The 13,037-nt window shown below is 43.7% G+C and overlaps 1 protein-coding gene across 1 annotated transcript in view; it reads left to right on the forward strand.

The window, feature by feature from the left end:
* dock10 (dedicator of cytokinesis 10) overlaps positions 1-13,037 on the forward strand; it is a 316,489-nt gene that overhangs the window by 130,830 nt on the left and 172,622 nt on the right. The window contains exons 4-7 of the mRNA XM_070883587.1: positions 3,573-3,655; positions 6,165-6,237; positions 7,464-7,589; positions 7,924-8,058. Coding sequence (XP_070739688.1) covers positions 3,573-3,655; positions 6,165-6,237; positions 7,464-7,589; positions 7,924-8,058 — 417 coding nt within the window. The remainder of the gene's footprint in view (positions 1-3,572; positions 3,656-6,164; positions 6,238-7,463; positions 7,590-7,923; positions 8,059-13,037) is intronic.

Raw genomic sequence — 13,037 nt, forward strand, 5'->3', positions numbered from 1 at the left:
CATTCTGCCAGATGACTGCCTGGACCATGAAAAGAACATTTTATCTCATAGAAGTTCTACTTTGCCAAGAGCAAAGAGGCAACCAGTGGACTTGGATCTTGAAGCTCTATATTTTGCAAATGATATGGCACAATTATAAAAACTAGAAAGAGACGTGTACAGAAACAGATATCAACAAAATTGGACAACAAATCAGAACAAATTGGAATAAACCAAAGATCGTGACAATTGGAATGGATGACGCCAATGTTAGCTTCAAACTCAATGAAGTGACACTATAGCACCTAAGCCTCTTCACCTATATTTGAAGTGCACATTGCAGCAATGCTTTTATTGGAAAAGAGTTATTAGCTAGAGTAAGCCAACTTGTGAAACAAAAGGGTGTCAGTTGGCTTGGTCATATGTTCAAGATACAAAAGTCCTGGCTACTGTGCCAAACACTGAAAGGGCAATTGAATGGAAAAGCAAAGCATGGAAGGCCAAGAATAATTTGGTTAACTGTAGAGAAAGACTTTCTGGAAGCTGATGTCACTGCAACTAGCCAAAAACAGAATCGATTGGAAGCGACTAGTGTTGGCTCTGGGGCAGGACTCACAGACATATGTTTCTCCTTTCTTGCCCCCTGTCACTTTCTGCTAGTGTCCTTCACTGGTATTCTTCTGTAATTTATAAGGATGGCATAATACAGGTACTAGTTTGCCATCAGTATCAATTGAAAGTAACAAAATTGCCCAGAATTTGCAGTAATATAGAGTACAATGATCAACCACTATATTGTTTAGAGAACAGGTGCCACAGTGACTTTTCTACAAGACTGTGTTGGTGGAGTGTTAGTTATGTTGTGCTTAACAAGCAAACCTAAAGTTTCTCTCTTGTAAGAAACCAACATATCTGGCTTGGTTTGCTATCCAACGCACAACTGACAATATACTAACTAGCAAGAGCATGGTCACTAAATGCAGCTATAAAATACCACTTTACCTCATATGACTGTGTTTGAGCAACAAAATGATACAGTAAATATACTGAATTCTTTAAATCACCACACATGTTTAAGGGATATTGTACATTCCGACAAAATAAATTCTTCTTGTGTTGTTAGCAATGAATTGCTTTAAGTAAAATTAAAATTTAATAAATCCCTCAGTAAATCATAGGATAATTACTTTAAAAATGTTAATATATGAATGGAATGTGATGGAAACTGATAGCAAGTAATGCATATTTTGTTAAATGTTTCAGTAAAATAGCCAGGAATATGAATGCTACAATTAAAATAATTAAAAAGCACATTGTTCATAAAATAAATTAATTTTCGTCTGCCTATAGCCTTAATTCCACTGAAGAACACATGCACTATTCTAATCATGCCTCCATAATTATTGGCTAAGAATTTGCTGGAGTGAGGCATCTCACAGTGTGCCCCATTAGTTAGACTTTTAGGGCCCAAGTTTCCACACGATAAAAAATGGGCGCCCCTCCGAGCTGGGCGCCCGTTTTTCGCGCCTAAAACGGCGCCTAAAAAAAAAATCGCGATTCTGGAGCGTTCTGCAGCTCCTTGTCTGCCTGGCGCGGCGCCCAGGGGGGCAGAGCCTACACTCGCGCCGATTTTGTAAGTGGGAGGGGGCGGGTACTATTTAAATTAGTTTTTTCCTGCCGGCAACGCTGCGCGTGCGCGTTGGAGTGTTCGCGCATGCTCAGTGTGAAAAAAACATTTGCACTCGGCCATTTTTGTAGTTCTTTGTAGCTGTTTAATTTTTGAAAATTTTAAAAATAAAAGCACATTGCCATCAGCACATCTCACTGCAGCCTTCTCACTGTCTCCTCCCCCCCCCCGCGGGAAGAACGGGCGCCTCCTCTCCCCCCCCGCGGGAAGAACGGGCGCCTCCTCTCCCCCCCCGCGGGAAAGAACGGGCGCCTCCTCTCCCCTCCCCCACCCCCCCCGCGGGAAGAACGGGTGCCTCCTACCCCCCCCGCGGGAACAACGGGCGCCTACCCCCCCCGCGGGAAGAACGGGCGCTCCCGCCCCCCGCGGGAAAGAATGGGCGCCTCCTCTCCCCTCCCCACCCCTCGTGGCCAGAACGGGCGCCTCCTACCCCCCTCCCCCCGCGGGAAGAACGGGCGCCTCCTACCCCCCCGCGGGAAGAACGGGCGCCTCCCCCCCCCCCCCGCGGGCAGAACGGGCGCCTCCTACCCCACCCCCCCCGCGGGAGGAACGGGCGCCTCCTACCCCCCCGCGGGAAGAACGGGCGCCTCCCCCCCCCGCGGGAAGAACGGGCGCCTCCCCCCACCTCCCCGCGGGAAAGAACGGGTGCCTCCTCTCCCCTCCCCACCCCCCGCGGGCAGAACGGGTGCTTCCCCCACCCCCCCCACGGGAAAGAACGGGCGCCTCCCCCCACTCCCCCACGGGAAAGAACGGGCGCCTCCTCTCCCCTCCCCCCCGCCCCCCCGCGGGAAGAACAGGCGCCTCAGGCTAACTGCAGAATTCTCCGTGCCTGAAGCACTTTCACACAGGTAGGAAGAAGGTTTATTTAATCTTTTCTTTGCTTATAAATGTTTATTCAGGTTGGATTTATTTGTATAATATTTGTAGAAGTACAAATAAGGATTTATTGTAGAATTTAATGAGTTCCCTTCCCCCCCCCATCTCGTTCTGGACGCCTAATTTGTAACCTGCGCCTGATTTTTTAATGTGTAGAACAGGTTTTTTTTCAGTTCTACAAAAATCTTCACTTGCTCCATTCTACTTTAGTTTGGAGTACGTTTTCACTGTGGAAACTTTGAAATCAGGCGTCAGTGGCCGGACACGCCCCCTTTTGAAGAAAATTTGGGCCCTTACTTTCATTCTTCAGTTCAAACATTTTTGCTATGTAAGTTGCTGGAAGTGTGAGCTGATAATGGTGTGGCGAGGGTAACGGAGCATCTTAAACTTCGTGAACGATGGGACCAACTGGCTATCTCCTGAACCAATGAGATTTAAGTTTTGAGAAACAAACGGAGAAGGAGGGTGAATTTGAGGGGGTCAATTAGAGTCAAATCATGTAGAGAGTGACAGGAAGATTGGACTAAAAGAGAGAAAAAAAGACAGATTTCAAAAGTCAGAACAAAGTGCAAAATTAAAAGTTTTAAAAATCTATTGGAACAATTTACTACTTATAAGAATGCAATGCCAAAGTTTAAATTGTTCCCTTTCTGGGCAGGACAGATTGATTGGAATTACAGAAACAGAAATTTACTCATTAAAAAGGTAATAATGCCATTAATTACCAGCCCTAACTTTCTGTGGCAAGTTTAATTGACAATTAATGTGCAAATGCAGCAACTTCGTTAAACTTACAAGGAGGTTCAGGGTGAACTGTCATTTTTGCCAGGCTAATGGCGGAGTGGCGCAAATTGTCCAGCATTTGTGGTGATGTACAATTCACAAGGTATCACTTCATCACCACAAGTTGTTGGATGATTTACACATTAATAATAGTGAGAGCCATTAAATTTGCTGTTATTTTGGCTGGATATTCATGTCAGGAATTTGGAAATAATCTTGCTGGCTAACTTTTGTATCACTTCCTTAGGCCTGCAAGTATTACAATTCCAACTGGAATACAGTGAACTACAAATATGAAAACTATTCAGGGGATCTTAAACAGTTACCTCGGTAAGCTTTTAAAAATGTTATCTCATTTTGATCTAGTTTTCTGTGATATCGTTGTTTACTTTCATTTGTCCAGGTCCACACACAATTTCACTGCAGAAAACCTGAATGCCTGAAGAGTATTATTAGTTTACAATTGAGGAATATTTGATGCCTTATTTGTGACTTGGTTTGGATACAAGTAAAGGTTTAAAGAAAGAGTTGTATAAATGTTACAGTATTGATTGAAAAAATTAGGCATGGAATTGAAATTTTGGGGAGTGGGCAGGAAAGTGGAGTTGAAGCCAAGATCAGATCAGTCATGATCTTACTAAATGGTGGAGCAGGCTCGAGGGGCGAAAGAGAAACAAAGAAACATAGAAAATAAGTGCAGGAGTAGGCCATTCGGCCCTTCGAGCCTGCACCACCGTTCAATAAGATCATGGCTGATCATTCACCTCAGTACCCCTTTCCTGTTTTCTCTCCATACCCCTTGATCCCTTTAGCTGTAAGGGCCATATCTAACTCCCTCTTGAATATATCCAATGAACTGACATCAACAACTCTCTGCGGCAGAGAATTCCACAGGTTAATAACTCTCTGCGTGAAGAAGTTTCTCCTCATCTCAGTCCTAAATGGCCTACCCCTTATCCTAAGACTATGTCCCCTGGTTCTGGACATATATGTCATATATGCCTCTCCTCATATGTCAGTCCAGCCATCCCTGGAATCAGTCTGGTGAACCTTTGCTGCACTCCCTCTATAGCAAGAATGTCCTTCCTCAGATTTGGAGACCAAAACTGAACACAATATTCCAGGTGAGGCCTCACCAAGGCCCTGTATAATTGCAGTAAGACCTCCCTGCTCCTATACTCAAATCCCCTAGCTATGAAGGCCAACATGCCATTTGCCTTCTCCACCGCCTGCTGCACCTACATGCCAACTTTCAATGACTGATGAACCATGACACCCAGGTCTCATTGAACCTCCCCTTTTCCTAATCTGCCGCCATTCAGATAATATTCTGCCTTCGTGTTTTTGCCAGCAAAGTGGATAACCTCACATTTATCCACATTATACTGCATCTGCCATGCATTTGCCCACTCATTTAACCTGTCCAAATCACCCTGCAGCCTCTTAGCATCCTCCTCGCAGCTCACACCACCACCCAATTTAGTGTCATCTGCAAACCTGGAGATATTACACTCAATTCCTTCATCCAAATCATTAATGTATATTGTAAAGAGCTGGGGTCCCAGCACTGATCCTTGTGGCACTCTACTAGTCACTGCCTCCCATTCCAAAAAGGACCTGTTTATCCCGACTCTCTGCTTCCTGTCTGCCAACCAATACTCTATCCATGCCGGTACATTACCCCCAATACCATGTGCTTTGATTTTGCACATCAATCTCTTATGTAGGACCTTGTCAGAGACCTTTTGAAAGTCCAAATACACCACATCCACTGGTTCTCCCTTGTCCACTCTACTAGTTACATCCTCAAAAAATTCCAGAAGATTTGTCAAGCATGATTTCCCTTTCATAAATCCATGCTGACTTGGACCGATCCTGTCACTGCTTTCCAAATGCGCTGCTATTTCATCCTTAATAATTGATTCCAACATTTTCCCCACTACTGATGTCAGGCTAACCGGTCTATAATTACCTGTTTTCTCTCTCTCTCCTTTTTTAAAAAGTGGTGTTACATTAGTTACCCTCCAGTCCATAGGAACTGCTCCAGAGTCGATAGACTGTTGGAAAATGATCACCGATGCATCCACTATTTCTAGGGCCACTTCCCTAAGTACTCTGGGATGCAGACAATCAGACCCCGGGGATTTATCAGCCTTCAATCCCATCAATTTCCCCAACACAATTTCCCGCCTAATAAGGATATCCTTCAGTTCCTCCTTCTCACTAGACCCTCGGTCCCCTAGTACCTCCGGAAGATTATTTGTGTCTTCCTTCGCGAAGACAGAACCAAAGTATTTGTTCAATTGATCTGCCATTTCTTTGTTTCCCATTATAAATGGCCTACTCCTGCTCCTATTTCTTATGTTCTTATGTGCTTATGAAACATATAGCACCAGCATACACAACTTTGTTTTCTTCAATGGGTGAACATTTCTGTATATCCTACAGTTATGCTATTTATTTTGAGAGCAGTGTCATTAAAGAGAATTCCGTTGGAAACTGGCACTGATTGAGTGGCAGGACAGTGAAAGCGAGGGGCAGCTTGCCAGGTACAAGGGTGGGGAGAGAATGGAGATTCAATCTCCTTCCAAACTAATCGATTGATTAATTCATATGAGTCAAATAATTGTACAATAATCCTGCCATTATTTTTACATGAAAATCATGTATAATTGTCAATAGCAATATGTGTTTAAAAACTCAGTGCAGTATTCAACAAATATTGTGGGTAAGGGCACAAAAAGAAGAGTATAATTTGACAAAAGTAAAACTGTTTGTGACTGGAGTTTATACAGTGAGGAGATGAATAAGGTAATTAGAAATATGTTTCTTTTTGTAGACAACAATTTAGGCCAGAAAAACTACCTTCACATGCATTTGAGATTGATCATGATGATGTTGAAAAAGATGAGGTAGGTGTCTGCGAAGAGACTGTGAAATCTTGTTTAAGTGATGTAAATGTTTATCGTTAATGTATTCTCTGTTGACTTTATTTTTGCATTTGGTAGAATATTCACTGTCAGCATTGTAATTTAACAGTTATGTTGTTTGCGTCCCTCATCTGCGATTGCAGATTTACTCAAAACTATCAGCCACAGTTACTTTGCGTTCTATCGCCCGTAGAATACTAAGCCTACAAATAAAGCTCAGTCTGCAGTTACATCATTATTGCCAACAATTAAAATGTAAATACGAGCACCATGTTGGGACAGGACTAAAGGAGGCATTGCTATTTGTCTCTGAGAATTTACTTCATTCATATTCAGTTGGATTACTGTCATTTCATTTCAAAAATCCTGCCATGATCATTCTGGAATGCATCAGTCCAAATGTAATCTTCAATGGATTGTAAGAGACTGGCAGCAATTTAATTATTATATATTTGAGCTTAGTGCTGCTGACATGCAGCTATTTTTTGGTCTAATTTTTAAATTGTGTTACTTTCTCTTCCCCTTTAGGAACCTTATGGCATGTAGCATTTTCAGGCTAAGAGAGCAGGCAAGTTGGTGGGCTAATCCCCTGCTGCTAAACTTTGCCCAAGATCAACCCTGTTATGAGAAATGTCTGGTCTTTGCTCTCTGCCTCTCTATGGTGCATGGTTGAGAATAGGAACTCACTGTATGGGAAATTGGGAGCAAAGTGTATAAATCACGTGCAAGTGCTGCACATCTTCCTGTGCAATCCTTTCACAATGGGAATATCAGTGTTGTATTACTTTTTCATTTAGAAGACAAAGAAAAGTTAGTATCGTGTAAAGGATGGAAGTAGATTTGTTTATGTAGAACAGTGTTGACGGTGTCAAATTAGACTGATCTTTTTTATATAAATTGAAGATGTTATGTTCCTGAAATAACCAGAGCTCATGTACACATCTAATTATGACATGTCACTCTATTCTGTTGTAGAGGTCTGTGGGATCATTGCATAACAAGTGTCCCTCTAGTAGGTTGAGCATTGAGTGGTCCTGATGTTAGTCATTCAGATATCTGTGTCTCACTTGTATTTCTTTCAAACTGCATGGAGATAAGAGACTGCAGCCTAACAACTGCTGTAACCTATTTGGGAGAGGGGACTAGACCAGAAATGTAATAAAGACTAAAGTGAAACATCAATGTATTCCTATTGTTATGATTTATAGGATACTACATCTCTATCCTCTTCGAAAGGAGGGGTTGGTGGTGGAGGAGGAATGGGAGTTTACAAGTCTGGCTGGCTTCACAAAGGGAATTTTAATAGCACTGTGAATAACAGCATTACTGTCCGAGTAAGTTGTACTTTCCTTAACTGATTTCATTAACATAGTTGGATTTGTTTTAAATTTTACAATGTAGAGCTGTTCCAAATATTAAGAACACGAAAACTGAACAAAACATTGTATTCAGTAGCATCAGTTTGCAAACATTACTTCACTGAAAAGGTTAAGAGATTCAACAGTAATTATTGGTATTTTAGCAAATGTTTTATTGTGTTCCACTTTGCGACTGAATTACTGAAACTTCTAAAACTAGAGCATGTTAATTTTAAATGACTTTGCATTTGTTCAAACAATCACCAAGACATATTTTACTACAGTATTAACAATCGCTTTCTTTCTACAGTCCTTTAAGAGGCGGTACTTCCAACTAACACAGTTATCAGATAACTCTTACATTATGAATTTTTACAAAGATGAAAAAATCTCAAAAGAGCCAAAGGGTTGTATCTTTCTGGACTCCTGTACTGGCGTTCTACAGGTAAGAGGGCATGGTCAACTTGTGTTAAAGTTTACGAATCATTGATCTCGGGCACCTTCCAAAACTCTTCAGATAAAAATTTTGAGCCAGTGAGTTCTCTGATTTTCCATTCCCCCACTGTTTACTGTAATCTTTATAAGTATCTCTCATGATTGTTACCTGTTCTAATAAATCTATTATATATTAAAAACACTATGTGGTGGCAACATCATGAAGGCATTCCACTTGTTCTTGGCCTGTGAGTAAAATGTCATGTGACATCACGTTTTGTGACAAGGCCACCTAAAGCAAAAAATAAGAAATCCACCCTCAGAAATAAGCAGGAGAATATTTTTTTTTCAACTAAAGGTTCTGTAAAAAAACAAAGAGCTCTTAAAAAATAATGTCACAAGATGTTTGAACAAGGCAAGGAATGAAGAAACTAAATGTATGAATGAGCTGAAAGCAACTTCGGGCAATCACAGGCAAATATGACTTTACATCAAATGGTGCCAAGAATGTTTCAACCAAAGTGGAAGACAAAATGGCTCTCCCCAAACTGTATGAATAGTATTTGATAGGAAATCAATAAAATCGCACAAATGCGCAAAGACAAACCTAGAATAATGCTCATCTTATTTGGAAAGTCCCCAAAACCTGATGCCATGCAACGTACCATAAAAACATATTCATTCCCACGCACTCTCAACCAAAAATTACAACCTCCCCACCTTCGACACAAATCTGTTGCTGTTCATCCTTCCAATGAGGCAGGCAATGGACACGAGACCCTCCCTAACCATCCCCCCATAATGAGGCAGAAAACATACATATACCCCCGTCACTGAGGCAAAACTTTCATACCAACTCACCTTTCCATTTGAGACAAAATAAATCACACCCCACCAACTGGTTGACAATTCCCTTAACCCACCCCCACCCCCACCCTTTACTGGCTGCAGTTGCCCACTACAGGCTACCTCTTTTTTATTCATCCCCCCCTCCTCCCAACAACTATTCCCCTCCACACCTCCCTGCTCTCCAGTGATTGTATTTCTCTCCCATGTCCCAGTTCCCTTAGTTTAGCTGATCTGAATTCCCCTTCCTCAACACTTATTTTCTCTCCCACTCTCTTCTCTCTCCCCTCTCACTGTTTTCTCTCCTCCACCCCTCCCTGCTCTCCTACCCCTTTCCTCACTTGCCCCACTCCTATTCCTTATGTCATCGTCTCCACCTCCCCCACCTACCCTGTTTGCTTCCTCCTCCTCCCCTTTGACCCCTGTCCGCTTCTCCCATATTGATTTCATTATCCCTTGTCATCTAAACCTAAAAACTTCAAATTGGTCATGACTGTCCATGTACAATGCCGCAAAATATCAACTAGTTAAGTTGGAAAAAAGACTCCAATGGTGCAGTGGTTTGATAACGTGAGCTTTGTGTTTGATTGCTATTATCACCGTTCTTTGGCAAAATCTAATGCTTAAATCTTGCTTGTTTAATTTCATAAAATGGTCCATTTACTGTAGAAACTTCCACTGCCTGTTCTGTTCTTTGCGACGTGTATCTGTCATAGACAATGTTGTGAAAGTATTGAGAAGGTTGGGGATAAACTCTCTTCTGTTCCAATGTGAAGTGCATTGGGTGCTCCACATAAAGGTTGAATAAAAATTAACGCATCACGAAAGATAGCTAGAGATAATAGTTATGATTTTGTATTTGAAAAAATTGAAGAAAAGAATTATGTTCTCATTCCATATCTGGTGAAAGTTATAATTAAGGACTACAAGGTAACATTTGGGGGGGGCGAAATTGCTCCTTTTTCAGAGGCCGGTTAGCAACTGTGGGGCTGGGGGGGGGGTCGCAAGACACCTTTCATTCAGGGGGGTGGAGGGGGCTGGGAAATTCCCTGGGAGTTTGCAAAGGTGCTGCCACGGTAGGCCTGGTAGCACCCCGGGCCACCACACAACCAGCGATGACATCATCACAATGTGGGGCGACCCCTCAGCGCTGTGCGCCGACCCCTTACTGCCCCGCGGGGGAAACTGCCCCGTGGCCCACGAGGCTGGTGCGAGCAGGTACCAACGCCAGCTTCGTGGGTCGTGAGACTGGCCGGCATCCGTTCGTGGCGCAAAAGTTAAAGGGGAGATCACCAGCGCTTCATGCCGCCATCTTCTTTGTTTTGCCGACTCTCGGGTCGGCTCTACTGATTCCCCCTTGGCCGCCATCGTGCAGCTCAGCACTCCATTTTGGTTTGGATGCTGGGCTGCAGGCCCGGTTGCAGGCTGCCCTGGTGGTGCAGTGGAGGCCATCAGAGCCTGTGTAGAGTGCGCAGCGACCCTCCCCTTTAAGCGTCCCCGGGCGTCAGCATTACTTGCTCCATTAGCGCCACTGGTCCCACCCATAAAGGAAGTGGAGTGCGTGAGATTGCGCTCCACTTCTTTTGGGGGGCGGTAAGCCCAATTCAGTGGCGGGGGCGGGACTTTTGCACCAGGCGCAGGAAGTCCTGGCCCCAGCAGGTTATCGCCTCCAATCGGGGCGCTGGGCAATTTCTCCCCGTTGGTGTTTTTTTTATCGCAACTTCAGAACAACATTCTCTGATGTACAAAGTGAAGTTTGGTTTTACTTTAAAACTGCTTTAGAGCTTAATGTACTCTGGGCTAAACAAATAATCATTTCATTTCTGGATCTGTCTAAGCACATAAAGACATAGATGAAAATGTAAAAAAAATTACATTTCCATTTGGAAATGGAAAATATCGTTGAAAGCAGCCTTGCTCACACCTCTGCAGTGTGGTTTAAGTGAGAGGTGTGGGAAAATCTGCTTGGCCTAACTGAAGTAAATTTGTGGTATACTGTTAATGTTTTTATTTTTTCCATTGTGGCCTTTTGTATTTTCAATTTGTCATACAGCAGCCTGTTCACCCAGCCCACTTGTCAGCAGACAATTGCTAGAGTATTGGGGTTGCTGCATTAATGAGGTGCAGTCCAAACATTTTCCGTTTCCCACCATGTTTCCTGCAACTTCACATGCTTATGAATTGTATCTAGTAGTATGCACAGTTTCACTTGTAAATGAACGATGTTGGCATCAGCTGAATTGTAAGGGTGAATTTATATTCAAAAAGCATAGATTTATTATTGTTGGTGTTTTCAGACTTAGAAGTAATGTCATACATGCCAGCTGGCAAACTTGCAAAAGCTGAGAGCTCAAAAGCAGCCCTGAATGCAGGCCGATAAACATGTTGTTACACAGTGCAGTGGGCATGGGCTTGTCATAATTTAATCTGCAGGTATATCTAATATTCCATTAGTTGTAAAGTAGAAGCTATTGAACTATATGAGTTTCATAGGGCTAGAGTTTCCAAACAATCCGCCAGCGCCCGATTGCTGCCCAAATGACCGCTAAGATTCCCAAAATTATCGCCGGCGAAAAATACCCCCAAAAAAGAAAATAACCTGCCCAGCATAAAAAATGGGCCTTACACCCTGATTCTCAGTGAAAAAATGGAATCTTGGGCTGATTCTCATGGGTGTTTTTTTTCCAACTTACTTATGGGTCACCGCTGAGCTAAAAATCAGGCCATGGTGATCTATGGACGGTGTACGCTGGTGGTCCGGTCCCCAGCGGTACTTCGAAACCGCCAGCGTAACTTAGCTGTGGAATTTTTCGCCGACCCGGTTCTTGCATCAGCAAAGTGAGGGAAGATGTCGTCAACAGTGCTATCAAGTAGCACTTACTCACACATAACTTGCTCACCGATGCTCAGTTTGGGTTCTGCCAGGACCACTCAGCACCAGACCTCATTCCAGCCTTGGTCCAAACTTAGACAAAAGAGCTGCATTTCCAGAGGTGAGGTGAGAGTGACTGACCTTGACATCAAGGCAGCACTTGACCGAGTGTGGCATCAACAAACTCTAGTAAAATTGAAGTCAATGGGAATCAGGGGCAAAAACTCTCCACTGGCTGGAGTCACACCTAGCACAATGGAAGATGGTTGTTGTTTGTTGGAGGTCAATCATCACAGCCCCAGGACATCGCTGCAGGAGTTCCTCAAGGCAGTGTCCTAGGCCCTACGGTCTTCAGCTACTTCTTCATTGACATTCCCTCTACCATAAGGTCAGAAGTGGCTCGTTCGCTGATGATTGCACAGTGTTCAGTTCCATTCACAACTCCACAGAACATGAAGCTGTCCATGCCTACATGCAGCAAGACCTCGATGACATTCAGGCTTGGACTGATAAGTGGCAAGTAACATTTGCCACAAATGCCAAGCAATGACCATATCCAACAAGTGAGAATCTAACCACCTCTCGTTGATGTTTAATGGCATTACCATCGCCGAATCCCCCACCATTAACATCCTGGGGGTCACCATTGACCAGAAACGTAACTGGACCAGCCACATAAATACCGTGACAAAAAGAGCAGGCCAGAGGTTGGATATTCTGCAGCGAATGTCTCACCTCCTGACTCCTCAAAGCCTTTCCACCATCTGCAAGGCACAAGTCAGGAGTGTGATGGTATACTCTCCACTTGCCTGGATGAGTGCAGCTCCAACAACACTCAAGAAGTTCGACGCCATCCAGGACAAAGCAGCCCACTTGATTGGCACTCCATCCACCACCCTCAACATTCACTCCCTCCATCACTGATGTACCGTGGCTGCAGTGTGTACCATCTACAAAATGCACTGCAGAAACTCACCAAGGCTTCTTCGGCAGCACGTCCAAAACCTGCGGCCTCTACCACCTAGAAGGACAAGGGCAGCAAACACATGGGAGCAACATCACCTCCAAGTTCCCCTCCAAGTTACACACCATCATGACTTGGATATCACTGTTCCTTCATCGTCACTGGGTAAAAATTCTGGAACTCCCTCCCGAACAGCACTGTGGGAGTTCCTTCACCATGTGGACTGCAGCATTTCAAGAAGGTGGCTCACCACAACCTTCTCAAGGCAATTAGGGATGGCCAATAAATGCTGGCCTTGCCAGCGACG

Source organism: Pristiophorus japonicus, chromosome 6, assembly GCF_044704955.1.
Source record: "Pristiophorus japonicus isolate sPriJap1 chromosome 6, sPriJap1.hap1, whole genome shotgun sequence".
Lineage (NCBI taxonomy): Eukaryota > Metazoa > Chordata > Chondrichthyes > Pristiophoridae > Pristiophorus > Pristiophorus japonicus.